The sequence below is a fragment of the Apteryx mantelli genome, chromosome 17, assembly GCF_036417845.1.
Source record: "Apteryx mantelli isolate bAptMan1 chromosome 17, bAptMan1.hap1, whole genome shotgun sequence".
NCBI lineage: Eukaryota > Metazoa > Chordata > Aves > Apterygiformes > Apterygidae > Apteryx > Apteryx mantelli.
The window spans coordinates 14,231,666-14,250,827 of NC_089994.1; the positions used below are offsets into that span (position 1 = coordinate 14,231,666).

The 19,162-nt window shown below is 39.6% G+C and overlaps 1 protein-coding gene across 1 annotated transcript in view; it reads right to left on the reverse strand.

Annotated features, from left to right (window-relative positions):
• TMEM132C (transmembrane protein 132C) overlaps positions 1–19,162 on the reverse strand; it is a 216,055-nt gene that overhangs the window by 16,367 nt on the left and 180,526 nt on the right. Inside the window, exon 5 of the mRNA XM_067307074.1 lies at positions 14,388–14,531. Coding sequence (XP_067163175.1) covers positions 14,388–14,531 — 144 coding nt within the window. The remainder of the gene's footprint in view (positions 1–14,387; positions 14,532–19,162) is intronic.

The following is a 19,162-nucleotide window of genomic DNA, read 5'->3' on the forward strand; positions in this document are numbered from 1 at the left end:
TCTAGGGCAAATCAGGAAGCCGTTGGTGTCCCTGGGGGAGAAGGCCCTATCTCTGGGACATTTGAAAAGCAGCTTCAGATATGGCTCTTCTTTTCTTAGCCTATCTTCCTTTGCGCAGAAGCTTTCAGGAGGCTTGTCAGTACAATCTAATCTAATTCTGCTTGGAGCAGCAACCATTCCCATTCTGACACTGGCTCCATCCTGTTCCTTTCTGCAGAGTTGCTCCCAAAGGCAAATGAATGAACCTTTTTGAGGCAGTTAACTGTCTGAGTTTCTTATTTATGCACATAGTAAACCACATACTGATAAAGATTTCCAGTAACATGTTCAGCTTCAGACTGACCAGGTCTGGCCTAGGTGTATGATGTAATATTATCTAAAACCCAATATTGTCAGTAACAGAACAAATGCAACTGTCAGGGAAAAACCACAACAATAGTAGCAAAACTGCAATTCCTAAATGGTTCTGGGCTGAGATCCAATCTCCATTTTTATTTGTAAAGCTGCTACATGCCTTCATGGATATGCGACAAACAAATGGCTAAACAAATATATCCAGCATCCTAAGGAAAGTGGCTGCTGGAGCTATCAGGCAGCCCTTAAAATTGCCACAGGTTAATATTTATTACTGGATATGCATCAACCACAGTGGCAGGTCTTTATGACTTGCAATGAGAAAAACATTACTCTTTTCACCAAGTACAAGCATTGTTAATGTCTTTACATATGCTCTTTCTTCTGTTCCTTTATTTCTGATAAAGAGGCAGCACATGGAGAGTACAGTAGGACCAAAGTTATACTGGATTGCATTACTGTATGCATTTTAACTGTTGTACTTCCAGGTAGCCATTCTTCTTGAAGTAACATTGATTGCTTCTGACAAAGACAGGCTACAGCTAGCGCTATACAGGGGTTGAAAGGGAGAAGGGAGGAATAGTATCTTAGGATCTAATTCACAGTGTGAATGTGCTCTCCATATGCACAGGCTTAGGATATACCTTCTCTAGAAATATTTGATTAAAGCTATTCCACAGTCTGCAGCTTCTGTAATCACTGCATCTCAGGTAAGCTCAGCTGTAGAAGGCTAAGTGAAATAAGAGCAAGTAGAATCACTTCCCTCGTCCTTGTCTCATGCAATACCATTTAAAAATAAAAAATAAAAAAGATTTCTCAGCCTGAGTGAACAAATCCTGATGTGCTGATTCTGCTATAATTTAGAACATCAGAGGGCATGTGTAAGGTCTGATTTGCTAAGCAGACCCCCTCACAAAAAAAAGATAGAGGATTATGTGACTGCATCATGTAGTAACAGACCCCCTTAGCTCAGATTAACTCAGATGGAAATCACATCACAGTCATCTTGTTTTTGGAGCTATTCAAAGCAGATGTTGTAACACTATTTTGTTTTCTTCTCATATGGGGTTAAGAAAGGTGGGAACACAAGACTGGATAGGGAGAACCTAAAACATAGAGGAAAGATGGTAGGGAGATTAAAAAGAGTAATAAATTAAATGGGAGCATATGGGAACTCAAAATCTTTTTAATTAAAATGGTGTATTTGTCTAAACATTTTTGACTGATGACAGTATCTCTTTGTTTTTCACCAGTGTTTTAAAACACCTGTGGGAAGGTCACTGAACAATACAATGACCACCTCTCATCTCAGAGTCTTGCCCACAACACTTTAAGGAAGTTTCTGAGAGGCTGGAAGGCTGGAGATTTTGTGTGAACAGTGATATGCCTCTCACCTCCTGTAGTATTTATGCTTTTGCCATGAAAACATTTTCCCTCTGAAACTGCTTTTCATCTTTGGCATCTGAAGAGGTGTGAGTTGATGAAGAGAAAGCCTGCTTAGCCACCACCTTTACGTGATTGTTTTTTTCCATTCTGAATAGCAGATCAGCAAGAAGTTTTGCATTTTAAAGAGTTTTCTGATGCTATTTCAGCAGTTTCTTTCATTATTAAGCTGCATTCAGCTACTTTTCCCCCTTTTTCTATTTTTCTAACTTCTCTCTAGATTACAACTAAAATAAAGAAGCCAGACAGCAAAAGACAGGGCTAAGCACAATTCCCAAGAGGTTTCTTCTTTGTCTTTCTTTTTTCTGCCATTATATTTTTGTGCCCCTTTGTAACAAAGGCCATTGCCTTTCCAAATGACTTGGATAGTTTCTCTCTGCCACAAATCACATTTTATTGAGCTGACAGAGCAAACTACTGTCTGGAAATCAAAAGAAGAGTCACTCCTGAATCACAGACTATGGTACTAGGTGGTTTTGTGATCTGAGGAGCGAATGTAGCTTTCCACCTGGTAATGAACAAATTAGTTGCAGTGAATATTAAGGAGATTCCTGGTGAGGTTCCTGAACAAATGCAAAACCTCTGTCTCTTCCTTTACTTGCTACTTTGCAGATTAAGATCTTGATCCTACAGTGAGCTCTGCACTGCGGAACTGCAAGAAGAGAGAAGCCTATCACAGCACGAGCTGCCTGAAGTCACCATGAAGAATGGGACAACGTACTGCCTTGGACTCTGCAGCCATAAAAGGGACTGTTGACACTTCTGTAAGAGGGAGGAATAGGGTAACCCCGTTTTGTTGGGTTCAACGCCACTGCAGATTCCTGAGAAATCTTCACTCAATTACAGACAGATGGAGGCAGATGCTTTACAAGACAAATTCCATGTCAAATATAAGTTAAGACTGTCTTTCAAAAGATGGTGAACTCAGAACACCGTCTGCTCTGTTTCATATCTGTAGTAGCCAGCAGTGGAACGAATGACGACTAGAAGACCTAAAAATGAATGAGTGTTACAGACTCTGTGAGCCTACTCTAAGCTTGTTTAATCCCCTAGTGGTTTTTCATCTCTGGAGACATCAGTCTCTACCAACAGGCCTCTGAAGGACAATTCTAAAGGACAAAAAAGAGAAGCTCCTAATATGGCAAAACTGTTAAGCTTATGAACACTGCATATTTGCGAGTTATCAGCCCATTTTCTAGGAACAAGTCTGTGTGGCTTGGCTTTAATTAAACACTGAGGTTTAAAAGGTCTCAGAACTTTAAAACAGAACAGAAATGAAGAGATATGATAATGGTAGATGGCCTGCTTGTATTCATTAGCCTATTAGATCTGAAAAACATCCTGCAAATAAAGGCATACATGCTTCAATACCCATGCGATAAATATTTTAAACTCTATTTTTTGTCAGCTGCTTCACAGGCTGCCTGGCTGCCATCACTCGAAAGCAAAAAAACCAACATTGTGTTGGAGAAATCAAAGAAAGATAATTATGGTAGAAAAGGAATTTGCTAAGTACACCAGTAGGATCCTAACTGGCTATTGCTCAGTAAATGCAGGCAGGGAGACCCAAATGATTACAATTAACTTGTATTCTTAGAGATAAATTTTAAATGTAACTGGCATGAGCTGGGCCTGTGGTGATGAGTACCTTGTTTGGATACATATGTAAAGTAGAGGCACACCCAATTAGTGACCACTCTAATTAAATTAGGCCAAAATGACTTGTCTAAGGTCAGCAGTGGAAATGAGAATAAAACTCAAGAGTTGTGATTTCTAGATCACTCCTTCAAAAGTGAGACTGCTCTCCCCTATTTTGTATATTATCTCCCCTCTTCATCGAACTTTGCATGAAGACAGTGATTACCTAATTCAGATCTAACTCTGGGTTCAGCACTTGGTTTGTGGAAAACTCTTTGATGTTCCAAACTCCATTTGGAGATAGCACCAAGCTGTCAGAAAATCTGCTTCACTTTAGAATAATCCACAAAAAAATGTCTGGACTGTAACAGCAGGAATATTGCATGCCAGGAGAAAGACATATCAGTAGGTTTGCATGACAGAGCCCCCAGGGTCCTTCACATCTAGTATTCCTGATGTTGACTCTTTTCCTTTTCACTAGTAGTTTTAATATGATAGATAAAAAGAAGCTTGCATTCCTGTAAAGAGACATCACAGAGATTTTTCTTCTGTTTCTGTCTCTGCTCCAATCTGTTTTTATTGCTGGAAGAACATATTTACATTTTGTGCAATAGCCTCATACAGTGAAGAGAGTACTGCTGCAGTTTAGAAGAATCTGAGTCCCTTAGCAGGACGCAGCACAGATGGAGTCCCTATTTCTGAACAGGTTCAGCCCCGATGAGCTCTCTTCTCAGGGCCCAGGAAGGTCAGTTTTGCGATATGTGGCTTTCAATCCCTCCTCTAAGACTTAGGCTCACATTATCTTCACACTGTGATTTTGACGTGACAAAAAGTATTGTAGAGTGTTCTTAAACAAATTAATCATTTATTTAAGATAACAAGTTTTGCAGTACTTGAGCAGTGGTTTTCTGATAAACTTTCCTATCTGTCTGGAAAGGTTCAGAATCTTATATTTTGGTGCGTAAACCCATTTACCCATTTCTCTTATACGAATATAAGTGTTGCTAAAATATTCAAATGTTACATAAATGCTTACATATTTATGAAAGCACTCCTATGAACAAAAAGCTTTTTCCAGTAGATTTTAAAGAAATCTCAATTTCAATGAAAAAAATTTACAGGATAATTAGTAAAGAACAGTGATGTTCAGCACTTTTCAAATATATGACTCTCCTAGCATTTTAGCTCAGTATCATCACTCTTACATAACAGAAGGGCAATTGAAGCACATGAAGGTTAAGCTTTGCGAACAAATTCACTTGTTCCATTAAGAAATACAGAGCACCAGAATGATTTATCTGCTGAATATACTGCTTTACATAATATCATATAGAGTATATTAGACAGTGATAACCTTTCCACAACATTTTTGGACATTCCTTTAGAATTTTGTAATATCCCTGCTATAGAATTTCATAATATTCTTTCAAAAAATCATCTGTAGAAAGGATATTATTCTCTATTAAATTCTAGAAGTTTTGAGAGAAACTAGCTCCAGCTCTCTAGCCTTAATTCTAATTAAAGACTATGGTTTTGCACATAAAGGAAGTCCTATGCTACATGCACACTAGGTGACAGCAACTGCTTCATAAGAAGGATTTGAATACCTGGCTGCATAATTCTGAATAATCAATAAGCTACTACTGGAAAATGGAAGCTGTCTCAAGGCCTATGCTATTTATTTTTTCATGTGAAACTGCTTAAGTTTGGTAAGAGCTAAAACTTCAGACTTGAGCTGTTCCATGATCTCTGAAATGATATTTACAGACTTTGTGACACCGCTAGAGCAGCTTTCAAAAAGGAAGCATCCATTACAGGAGCAGCTCATTGCTAGTGTGACTTGACTTGCCAGAGCCACCTACTGTTCCCACCAACTTCAGCTGGAGCTGTGCGCCATGACTCGGAAAGCGAGCCAAAAACTTCCCGCACAGGCAGAGCAGCAAAGGCAAATACAATAACGAAGGCTTAACACCGATCACTGTCAACTTAATAAATGAAAGGCTTGATTTTTCATGTTACAGGCAAGAATAATGCTGAGAGTTGTTTTTACCTAGGACCCACTGAAAGAAAAAGAATTAACTTGTTTCTGGAAATAGTTGCATGGAATAATTACTCCCATTCTGGAAACAGTGATGAGGGAGCAGGGTAGGTATTATACTTTAATAACTGATTTAAGCCTCTTACATTCTGCCATTCTTAGAATTTCTGCAGTTTTCAATGGATAAAAAGGCTTGTGCTTTAATGTTGCTTTGTGCTTGTAAGCAGCTGCCACGATCCAAATACGGCTTCAATCCCTGTGATCAGTCCTCAGGCAAAATTCCCAGCAACCTGCACTAAATAACACAGGGATCAAGCCCTGAGGGCTGAAGAAGAGGAGAGCTCTGTAAAGTCAGGGCTGTAGTTTGGGAAGCAATTTGGAATCGCTCTGTTTAGAAGGGTCTGCATTTTCAGTATTAGCAGCCAGATTAGCAAAACTAACTAGAAAGCCCCAAAGATAGAGAGCCTTTCTTAGGGAAAAGGCTGCACATTATCTAATCTCATTACAAAGATTTTGCTGGCAGCTTTGCAGAGCAGAAGCTGTACATTTAACTAACTGACTATCATTCACCTCGACAGAACTGAGAGAGTAAAAGGGGCACAAAATGCCTGCTGAGACTGGAAGGCATCTATTTGCTCCCAAATGACCAGCTTTTGAAGCTGAACTGCAGCTCCACTGAGCCACAGGAGCTCTCTGCAGCTAGCATTATCACATAAAACCAAATCTGTCTTGTTTTGTGCACTCTCGAGTCAAGTAACTTCTGAAAACAGGGAAGAGCAGAGAGTTTGGCTCCTACTCACTAGGGACATGCTAGACTATATATACATGCTATACATACAGCATGAGTCCAAATAGCTTGCATGACAAAGCAGGAGCACAGGATGAATGTAGTGACTTTTAATCTCTTTAAACTACACACTTTGGAGAGCAGTTGCTCATTTGTAAACATCACATTGCTTGCTGTTTTCTAACTTAATATGCATCTACAATATAGAAATTCCCAAAGTGTGAATTTTAGCTATCAGGAAAAAAGGAAAAGAAGGGTACCATTGTTTCTTCTGACTCTCTATTGCTCTCAAAAAGTTTGGAGGAAACTGCTACTAATCCTCCCATCAAGCCTACAGCTATCACAAGACTAATGTTATTTCTCCCATTTCCCTTCTTGGTCTTCATCGTGCAGCTTTGAAGTTGATTTTGAAGCACTTTCGGTGGAACTTCAGGCATTGTTATTGCCACTCTGCTTTGATTTTTCATTTGTGATGTACAGGTTCTCCATACTGACATTACTAACACAGCTGGAGAGCTGAATGGAGGCATGAGATGACAGGGAAAGTAGTCTGCAAGGATATGGCTTAAATGTTTCTAAAGTTGCCCTTGAAATTTTTGTGTATTATGTGACGGCAAGGTATTTACACCTTTCATTGCTGAATTTAAGTATCTCAGCCCATGTCAATTTTGAGTTTCAAATTCCACAGAGGCTGACTGCTGGGGAGTAGTGTTATATATACATTCATGATAGAACTTCCTCTGTGAAAGCTCCACACGTTGCTGGCCTGTATGTCGTACTTGCATCTGACAGAAGTGTGCAGTAAAACTTCATTTTTCTAGAGCTTTCCTGAAGTTTTTCTGCTCTGCTGATGTATATTGATCCCAGTAAACCACAGGACTATGAAAAGTATGAGGGATGGACTTTCTATTTGTAATTCTGTTCAGAATACAACATATCATATTAGATTTACCAGAAGAAAAGTCAAAAAAGTAACAGGGCTTCAGACCAATAAAGCAGTGGAATTTCCATGCTCTCACTGTTCTGTTGCATTTCTAAGGCTTCTCATTTTGACACAGGTCACAGGAATATAAAGTATTAGAAGAGAAAAGAGGAACTATCAGATAAAAAAGGTTCTGGGTTTGCACTCAAGAAGAGATATGGCTTCTGCTTTTGAGGGTTTTCAAGGCTATATTAGGACGCGGTGAGTCAGAATGTATTTACAGTTCATCAGCTACCGCACTCGGACTGCAGGGAAGTCGTTTGGGGTAGACCCTCCGGGGAGGTCTGTGCCGTGCAGCGGAGCACGGGACAGGGACCCCCTGCTTGTCCTGAGCCTGCCTGTGTGTCCCCACAGCTCCGGGCGGACACCGGGCTCCGGGCCCCCAGGCAGCGGGGCTCTGTTGGCTCCGACCCAGCTCTCTGCTCCTGCTCCTGGAGCGAGCAGAGGACTTGCACACCTGCGAAGGAACACACAGATCCCTCACGAGCAACAGCCCAACTTTTCTACACTCCTGCCAGAAAGCTAGACAATTATTTTATTTTTTTAAATGAGAGCACTGGTACAATTTAGACTGTGCTCTGGGACGAAGTACCTGAAAGAGGGATCCACCCTGCATGAGGAGCTGCCTGCATATTACCGCGGAGGAGGACAGGCAGTAGCTGCTGTTGTTTAGATTGACCCCTTCACACTTCCACTGAGCCCTGTAGGACTCCTGTAAAACCATAAAAGAGAGATTCACAAGCACTACATTAAAGTGACTGCACAGAATGCGGCCGATCTATTATTAGCCCGCATTAGATTCCTGGAACCCCATCCAGGGTAACCTTCCACCTCTCCCTTTGCTTTACAGGACTGAGTTAGGAATGAGACTTGTTTTAAGCAGAAGTTTATCCACTTGTTTTTCAGCATGTTCATGTCTACAACAGTTGCACCTAGCTAACAAACTCCAAATAGAATTTTATTTGACCTAAGTAAGAAATGAGCCATAAATCAATTGTGTTATATTCACTGTACAAACTTTTTATTGGAAGTTAGTGTTCTTCCTGGATCGAAATTGCTGGTAGGAACAACCAGTCCTTTCCAGTCACTCCCTTGTTTTTATTTTCTCCTATAACCTGCACTAAAAACATAATGTGATGCCCTAAATCCTCTGAGGCTTGAAGGCTTTGTAATAAAGCCCCATACAAAGAAGATATGTGTATACTAAGATGAGGAAATGCAATGTCTGTTTGGATGCTTACGCTGCCGGACGCAGCAGGAGTCAGAAGGTCTGAGGGAAAACTGTAATGTGCTCATGATGTGCCAGGGTTTCTAACAGGATGAAATCTTCCAAAACTCTGCTTCCCCTTGAAATCACCATTTGCATGTCCCCATCTCACCATTCCCTGGGTCCCGGTTTTGCTCTCTCTTGACTGCAGGTCTGGAAAGTTCGAAGGGATCCCGGAGCAGCCAAGCCCGTGCAGCAGGCACGGGGACTGGAGTAGACTGGGCAGCAGAAGCTGGTGCTGCAGCAGGACATTATCCCCAGTCAGTCCATCAGCTGTGTGGAGAAGCTGATCCCCATTCAGGTCAGTACATGTGCAGAGTGTGGGAACTAACCATATCAGCCTTGTTTACGTGTGTATAACTGTGCTTTTCTAGGTAAGGCTACCACAAATAAAGGACTGAATGTTTTCCCTGAGCTCTGGCGGCAGAAGCCTGCTTTTGAATTGGAAGGTCCTGGCATCCAGGCTCTGCATTTCAGAGAGCAAGCGATCTTGCTGCCTCAGTGCATGGCCACTGATTCAAGTCAGAGTAAATAACTTTCTAGTTGTTGCCTAAACAATATGATGAAAGGCCATCTGTAAATACATACTCTTACTTTTGTTAAGAGTTTTTGCTTTGGAATAACCATGGTACTATGATGAGACCTTAAGGAGCCTCAGGGACTGTTCCCATACCATTAAAATTTCAGGGGAGCTTTGCTGATGGCTTTAATGAGTGCGAGACTTTAATGAGTGCAGGACTGAGGCTTAAGAGATCGATTCTTTATTAGCTGCCTGCAGCTCAGCCACTCAGCTTGGAACTGCATTCAACCTACTGGCAGAAAAATGCATAACTCAACTTTTATTAAAAATGCCTATGGATGCTGTTAACTAGATGTTCTTCTGCATATCAAAGGGAAAACAGCATTTCTGTATCTAGTTTTAAAATAGATATAAGTTTTGCAAATACTTGAAAGCAAGGCAGAGCACTGAAAGTTCTTTGTAGTTAAATAAACAACTGAAGAGGTTGAAGTATAGCTAATTGCTTAAGATTAGGAATATTAAGACAATAGCCAGGTATCTTCTAAATAACAGCTGACGGCTGTTTTTCATTAGCAAATAGTGTCTTGTGATATAGCTCCAGCTATAAAATTTTGAAAATAAGCTATTAAAATTAGTAAACAACTATTTATTGATCTCTTAGGAAAATGTCCATCTGTCAGCTTCTTTACTGGCAAACTGAGACTTTCCTGCATCGTGTGTTATATAGCATCCAGACTGGCTTTTAATCTGAATAGATTCACAAATGAACAGCTGACTTTTCAACATAAGTTTGTGTCTATCTAGCAAGAATGAATTTCATTTTATAAACTGTTTTCATCACAAATGGCAAAATCTCTGAAACTTTTATGAATCCTAATTATTTCATGTGAGTAGGTTCACTGAAGTCAGCAGTATTCACAGAAAAGTTATTCATGTGGGTAAAAACTACTGGATTGAGCCTTCAAAAAAGAACTGTAACCTTGACAGGTGCCTATAATTCCCATCACTATTGCTTTGAAAGCTTTGACACCAACAGTGTTTCCAATACTTGTCACTATTAAGCTAGAGTTCAACCATAAAAATCCCTAGCCAGATTTTCAGCCCCCAGCAGTTCAGTGTTGCTTTGATCTGGGATATTATTTCAACTTACTGTGATAAGAGAGGGACAGCCGTGACACTCTGCTCTGGTTCTGAGCTCAAATCAGAAATTCTTAAAATTTTTCCAGTGGCCTTTACCTGTGGTTATGGCGCTCTCTGCTCACTGGTCCCAATGAAAACAAGAGCCCACATTCATTAACGACTACTGAGGGTCATCTTTAAGGTTACATCTCTGTTTCTGTTCTTAGTGATGACCATAGCAGCTACATGCATGGATTAGTATTATTTGAATCCATATTTTGATCTGAAAACATCTCCACGCCATTAATGCCATTTAAAAATGGAAAGAAACTAGTAAATAAGGTCTTCAGAATATGGTTCAGGATGACTACATTGAGATTATTACCCATTTTTTAAATTTACCAATTATAAATAATATAAATAAATATGAGAATAAAATACCATGTATATAGCATCCCTTCATGTAGCAATGGCATAAAAACTAGTCCAGGAATGACAAAATGCAAACCCAAAATGCTTACAGTAGCTTCTGAAATACACATAGACAGAAGATTTTCGAACTCAGATTATTTCCATGGCAAAACTATCTACAACTTTGTAGGCATCACCAAGAGTCTGCAATCTGGAAATGTCACTAGGTATTACCAGTCTCCTGAAACTCTGCTCCTTTCCAGAACATCAAACTGCAGCTGTTTTAGCAGCCCAATGACCTGGCAACCTGGAGCCGCGTTTGCTCTTGAACAAACTGCACCAAAGCAGCTACAATCCACTTGAATTTCCAGGAAATGGGAAGGTGTCTAGCTAAGGAACTACAATTACTATTAATGGATCCAGATATATGGATCCTATTGGTAAATTCTAGCTTAGCACAGTCGAATTTGGCTGTTACTTGATTTTTACTGCCATAATAAATTTTTTGTCCACTTTTAAAAGGTTGGATCATTGTGTGAAGGTCTAGAGCATTCAAAGACTTTTAAAGTTCATGAAATCAACTGTAAATTTGGAAGTAAAGGAGTAGAATGCTGTTAGGAGCTGAAACAGAGTTATTAAAAAAAGTAAAAGGAACTGTAGTCAGCAGATTAAGCCAGGACACAGACTACGTGCTGAGCTGCCTAGAGACCATGCTTCTTAACCCTGGGGAAGCTATTACCTTTAGTTACCTTTTAGAAACTGTTACTTGCAGATATATCTATGTTCAGATGTCCACTGGGCTCTGCTACTGAGAAATATGTAATTGAAGCCAAACTGAAGGTACTGCAAAAATTAATAGAAATAGGCTTTTATCTGGTGGCCATTCAAACAGAAGGGCAGAAACGTTACCTCTGGGCTCTTTACATGAACCACACAAATGGACACTTACTTATCTGATGACTAAATATTACAGACTAAGTCCTAATAGGCACCAAACAGCTCCAGCTCCCAGTGTAATTCTGTACGTTTGCTAGAATCTAAAGTTATCAGAAATTCCACATAACTGAAATTGAACAAAAATATCTGTGTGAACCTCTAGAAGGTGAAATGTCTAAGTAGTAAACAGCTCTTATCAATATCTCCTTATTTTTCTTAGTTTGTGGTTTAAATTCATTAATCAGCTTTCATACCAGTAAATACGTACTGATGCTGCTATAACTTGCTGTGCTTGGGAGCATGAACTGAAACACATGAAGACATTCCTTCTTAAAGATACCATGATTTTCTACCAACAGATATTATTTATAACTGGGCATTTTTAAACACAAATGTTACTCCCAACAAAGCCTCTAAAACAACATTTTAGAGAGGAAGAAGATATATCCAATGAATTTAACATAAATCTTGATGGGGACTTTCAAAACAAATTAAGGATGAAATGCCTTTGTGCTTAGATTTGAAACTTTGAGTGCTTTCTAAAACCAGAATCAAAATGAACATTTCAACTTGACGTGAACCACTAACTTAATCTCCCTGTGTTAAGAAATTTCCTGGGAACTGGAATATTCTAGGTGAAAAAAGCTCTTTTTCCTTTATGATCAAAAGATAAAAAATTTTTGTTCAAAGCATTTCATTGAACTCTATTTTTTAACTAACAAATGGCATGATTTATAGCAGTTAGCACTCGTGTCACAGATGCGTTCCTCTTGGGATTCTGCATATATTTCTAAAGGTACAGAAGATAGTCTCTCTATTCATCTGAGTAATTTCAAAACATTTCTGAAGAGAAAGAAATTACACCTGAAAAATTTCTCTAGTCGATTCCAAAAAACATTGTGTGTTAGCCTCCAGTTATTTGCTTCACTTTAACTTTAGAGTGGCTACATAGGGAAGCTTCTAGAAGCCACTTAAAAATGTTCAGCTAGTGCAAAGAGACTCCATTTTAAGAAAAACCCTTTTAGTGGAGATAAATTATTTCGGTAGAAAATCAGAGAAGAGTACAGCAGGGTCCCAAGTCCTAATCAAAGGACACAGCACTTCAAGGAAACCTTCCTTCCAAACAAATAGCTGGAGAGCTGCAAGAGTTCAAGATGTACTGCAATTACTGCAAGAAGAACACTCCTGTTCTTGTGAGATTTGGCAATTTCTTTTCTTCTTGATCAATATGCTTCAAAACTATGAAACCCAGAAGATGTTTTTTTGCGAAGGAATTTTTATTTGGGAAATCATTGTGCTGTCATCTTCTATGCATCATGCGGTGATGTAGAACAAACACCCACCAGATTTATTTTGTTCTCCCGACATGAGTCCTTCTCTGAGTGGAAGACTTGGAAGTTCAGTGGTCATTTTCACAGTTGGGAAGAACAAATCCCTTTGGGGCTGGAATTATTTGGTGAAATTCTGTAAGCTGTTTAAGGAAGAAGGCTTGTCTTGGTGATCACAGCAGTCCTTCCTGAATTTAGTTTTTTTTTAATTTGTAAATGCCATCTTGTATTTTTTCTTCCTCAGGAACACTTCCAATGTCATTTCCAATAAGACTACAATTTGGATGAATCCCAAGTCAAATTCTAGCTATTATTTTTTAGTTAGGTGGGTACCTTATAGGAAAAAAGGTTAACAGGAATTCTTTGGAAAAAGCTCTGTGAAGCATCTGATAAATGGGAGCTCCTCAAGCTTCAGCAGACTGGAGAGATTTGTTTGGCTTTGGAGGGTCCACTAGAAGGAGAAAACCATCTCTGCATCTCTGTAATGGCTTCATTAGTTCAAAGAATGACTATTTTTCCCACCTGCTTGGCTGCTGGTATAATAAATGCTTCTACATAAATTGTACAACAGTGCAGTAAGCTGCTGGATGCTGCAGGTTTACACAAATTTTATTGCTTTCCATGAACCTACAGACCAAACTCACTGCAATACATAATGCGGTGGTAGTGCTATTTGTACACTATCCATCTGAGAGAGCCAATAGCCTATTAAAAACACCTGAAGAATATAATCACAAAGCCCAGTGCGCTATGCGCTGTACAGTCACATAATATAATAAAAACCCTGTTCCAAAGAGCTTTTATCCTTGGACCAAGGATAAAATCACCCTTGCTCAAAGACCATGTGCTATGACAGCCCTATCTGGAAAGCCGCAGTGGGCTTCCCATGGAGCACTGTCTTTGTACCAACTCACTGCACAACTGGGATTTCCCTTCAGGGCTGTGACTACATATTCACAGCAGAAATAGCTGTGTTGCCTTAAGACCCTACCACCCCACTGGTGTTTGTTACCGTGCAACATTAAGCTGCTGGTGTTAAAGTGGTGGATCAGGTCACGTGAGTGCTTTCCAGCCCCTTCTGTGCAGAATCAACTTGCTAGTTCGAAACAGCCCTCAGCAGAATGTGAAGTCGAGCCAGGTGACTTTGCACTGCAGTTGCTGGGGAAGGCTTGTACAGTCCGTCCCACTGATTCAGCTGCGGAGGTGATAATCACAGCTGGAAAGGTGATGAGAAACATCTGGAGAGGCAGTACTAACTAGCTGCAGCAGAGCTGGTTTTGGAGTGAATGACTAACTGCACACAGGACTTGAGGTGACATTATCAAGATCTTTTAAAGCAAGGACACAGATAAAAATTAAACACTAAAATTCTACTGAAACTCAGTGTGGTGACTGTACCGATGCACTTAACTCTCTCTTTGTCTTTAAATACCTCCTCCTTACACTGCTAAAACCAAAGAATGATCAATTTGCAGGACTAAATTTACTGGTCAATCCCGGACTATTATCCTGTTGTGTAAGCAAGGCGTGACATTTCAGAAGCCAACACACGGCATGAACTTACCTTGATGACATCTTCATCAGAGGATTTGCATTCAACTGACTCCGAGATGTCTGTCACAGCACTGTTCTCCTCAATGGAGACCACTTTGATGGGCACGGCAACGGTTCTTCCTGTGAGAATTGCCGTGTTCAGAATTTCCGTGTCCTGCAAACAGAGCAAAGCACAGCACTGCTAAGGGACTGCCAAAGAGATTTCCAAAACACAAGCTCCAGCTCTTCAACTGCGCTTACACTCAAGACAAACACGTTATTTCTCAGTGGCTCATCATCCAACCTTACCTGCAGTCAGGCTCAACTTGGTAAAATGTAGCAAACTCCCACCCCTATGTTTGCTAAATAACCACCATCAGCTGCATTGTACACTATCAAACAGAGAGCAAAATGAGGGCAGCTTAGTTCGATCCAGGCAGGAACACATCACAGGTCACCTCTACTTTTTAAGTATGTGCTGCTTTTCCCAATATTTACCTTCCAAAACATGAGTTCAGAATTTTTATTAAACTGGATCTGACTGGCAATGTTTGGAATAGGATGCAAAAGTCTGCAAGAAAAAATATTACCCTTTGAATTGAAGCCCATTGCAAAGATGGGGCCTCTCTGTGAACTTTTCATCTGGAACTGTTTCAATATGATTTAATTTCCTTTGATATGGCCAATGAAGAAATGTAAGGAATCCAGAAAGAGTGACACTATTAACTGTAGAGAAATAACAAGGAAATCTGGAGTTTGAACTTGGGTCATGGCATACAAAAGCCTTTCAAAGCACCATCAGCTAAGCTAGCTCTTCTAACAACTGGAATTGTTTCATCATCACTGTATTCCCAAGATTCCCGTGCAGAAACAACTTCAAGGTTTTCTCCAACTTTTCAACTTTCAGCTCTATAAAGTGAATAAAATATTCAGCAAAATCCTCAGCACCAAAGTTGAGAGGACTGCAGCTATTGATGTCAGCAGCAGCAAAACGGAGCACTGATTCAATAGACATTGTTTTCGATTCAAGTTTAGTGAGTCTGATATCTGGGTCAGATTTTCTTTTCATCTTGCAACTTGTTATTTCTCAGGTTCTCCTCCATCTCTCATAAGAAACCCCAACAAACTTTAAAAAAACTGTTAAGAAAAGTGATGTTGACTGTTCTGGGAAAGTAAGAATCCTACATAATTCCTACAGCATTTATGTAAACCTTGCTACCTATCACAGCAAATCAGAGGCAAATTTATAAATAACAATTTTTAGGTGTCTAAGGCCATTCTTAGGAACTCATTGTTCAAAGGTGGAGACTCTCCACCCCATACAGGTTCTGCCAGGTGCCTGGCATTTTTTAACAGCAGAGTATTGTAGGGAACTACATGGCTCTTGGCACTTAACTTTTGTGAACCAAACTTGAAAATTTTGTTCCAAAGTATTTATTTCCTTGTACTGTTTTTTTCCAAAAGGCCAGAAACAGGCACAAAGGAGCAGATCATGACTAACAATTCAATAATAAACACAACCACTCTTCTGTCTGCAGATTTCCAAAGCAACAAACATTGAACAACCCAGATAGGCTCACAAATAGGCAGGTTCAGCACATTTTTCACTGCCTATTTGGCTATTGGAAGTGCTGTGTGTCCTTGGAAACGAATCTTTTGCCTCAATCCCTTAACGCCTTTACTTATTTTTTGTGACTCAGAGTGTTAAACAGTGCAAACTAAGGACTCCAGGCTGAAGGAGCAGAAAGAGAGTTTGTGGAAATGACAAGGCATCTTTTCAGGCTATCTCAGCTCTGCTTTGAAATAATTCCACTCTGATCCAGTTTGTCTTTAGCTACTGAAATGAATTACTGATAGAGAAATCTAATTTAAAAGGACAGGTTCAGAGGAAGAGAAATCCCATAAACAGAAACGCGTTTCAGATAGAAAACATACTGTGTGGCTTGGAGATTTATCCTTGTGTGCATTTAATGGTAATTTATGATGTTTCAGACACATAAGAAAATCATATACACACAGAACGAACAAAACCCACCCCATTTCCAAGAGTAGATGAAAATGAAGAGATGTGACTATGCAGTGAGGTGAAACTTAAGTGCCAGGAGCAACAGAACAAATTCATCATCTGAGTGTACCTTGCAACAAAACGCCTGCAAGTCACTAGATCTTCCTCCAGCTCAGTTTTGCTCTGGCCTGCAATGTTGAGTAACCAGTGGCCCCAGCATACAGTCAAATAATAACACAAACAGGATGGTAGGTAAGTGAGAAGCCCAGCAGACAAGACCACAAGGCACTCTGATGGGCAGGAGAAATGCTGTGCTCCTAAGACTGCCCAGTCCTGTGCACCACCAGGAAAAGACCGGCTTTTTCTAATTTGGTGTTATGCTGGGTGATGGGGAGAATGGCAGCAGTATCACACTAACTCGTGTTTGCTGCATCGCCAAGCAGGGCTGCCGCTAAGCTCTGAGCCTACACCATGGCACTGCAAGCACTCCAGAGGACAGGATAAGAATCCAGTATTGGAAACATGGTCTGAAAAAGCAGGATGCAATTAAGGTTAAAAGCAAGGTGCTACATTATTGTAGCAAGAACTAATTCTATAAATACAGGATGGAGAAGATCTAACGAGAGAAGCTGCTCTCAGAAAAGCATTTGGGGGTTACAGTGGATCACAAGCTGAGCATAAGTTAGCAATTTCATGCTGCTGTGGTTTAAAAACAAATCAAAACAAAGGATCCTCCTGAAGTAAGATGTATAAAGAGTATCATCTGTAAGGTATGTGAGGTACTCTTTCTACTCTGCTCAGCACTAGCAAGGCCTCAGCTAAAGGACTATGTCCAATTTTGAGCATTACACTTCAAGAAAGACATGGATCAACTGAAGAGGAATAGAAAAGAGCAATGAAAATAATCTGAAGTCTCGAAAATATGATCTGTGAGGAATGACTGAAAGAATTGGGATAGTTTAGCCTAGGAAAGATTAAGTGGAAAGATGCTCACTGTCTCCAGATACATAAAAATCTACTGAAAAGGAGGAAGAATAAACTGTTTTCCATATTCATGTACAGGGCCTGAAGGAACAGGCTTAAACTTCAACAACAAAGATTTAAGTTTGACATTAAGACAATCTCTATTATAAAAATAATGATAGAGAAGTGCTGGAATAGGTTGTCTGGGACAGAACAAAATGCACAGTTTATCATAAGAGATTTTTTAAGTACTTTATATACATCTTTCAGAAATAACACAAGTTCTTTGAGTCAGGCAGCAGATGAAAGGGAGCAGAGGACCTCTTGTGGTTCCTTCCACCCCTATATTTTATGATTCTGAAATTTTCCAAACGGACGATAACGCAATATATATCTTGTATCCTAAACAATTCTATTTGCTTCACTCATCCCAAATAATATGATCCTTCTTCACTGGACAAAAGAAAATGATCTATACCTTTAAAATGAAGAAGCTGAACAAGCAACTGTGACTGATAATCCTGCTTTGTGCACTATTACAGTACAGAATTGATGTACCAATCGTTAAGTAATAACCTGTCACTTCTGTTTCTCTCTTTCCAATAGGTCATTATTGGGGAATCTGAATTCTAAGTGGGTTTCATATAAAGCTACAATTATAAAGGTTAAAAAACCTATTGAAATTCCCCAAAACCTTTCTGGAGAGAAGGTACAGCAAATTTGACTACTGGCACATTATCAGCAATTAGAAACCTCAATCTTCTGCCCTTTGCTAATGGTTTCATTAAAGGAAGCACTGTGCATTTGAATGGATTTATTTTGATTAATTACTTCAGGTCAGCATCTGCACAAAAAAACTGTAAAAGGCATAGTTTGTCATGATAAAGGCTACTGAAGTTTTACATATAGTTTTACAGTACCAACTACAGCAATTTCACATTCATGATGTGCACAGAGGAAATGGAAATATATTGGACACATTATCTAACGAGTCCATAGCTGGTACCATTACAATCATTAGCGATCCTCAGCATTAGGAAGCAGTTGGTAGCTACCTTGCTTTGAGCAGAGATGGAAACCTTCATATTTCACCTCCACTGAACTCAGTTACAACTTATTGGTATTACACAAATTAAGAAACACTAAAGTATAAGCTATTAATATATTACACACTATGGTAAAGGCAATTTTCAAAATCTGCCACTTCCCTTACTTGGTCTGTAAATGCCCTGTGCTATTCAGCTGCGATATTTAAACAGGCAAGACCAAGGAATTCAGTCTTACTTCTTTTGTCTCTGGTTAGGACTAAAATAGAAAAAAGTGCATCCTATATCCCTGTATACTGAATGGCTTTACGGCACAACTTTTGCCTCTTCTACGTTTCCTTTATATTGCTGCGATAGAATCAAAGGCCTCAATGTGACAGAGAATCAGCCCACTGTCTGCGCCCATACACAAGCTGTTAGGCAGAAAACTGTAAATAATATATGAAAGGATCCATGGTCCAAGACTCCTCAAAAGCTGAACTGGAACTTCATAAAAGTAAAAGGAGCTTAAGTAGAACTCTTATGTGTGTCCGCTCTGCAATATTGAGCACTCTGAACAAGCACCAAAGACAAGAGGGCTCTCATTCACCAACCGGGACCGGCGTTTCCCTTACATTCGGCCATTGCTTCTAGCACCCTCGATTATCCATTGATAAACAGAAATTGCAGTTGAATCTTTAAGAATACATCAAGTAATATAAAGAAAACAATTGTTCTCACATCAGGCAACTGCAGGGAATACGATAGCTGGTATAGGTGGTGATTTTTATGTTCTGTTTTTAAATGCAATAC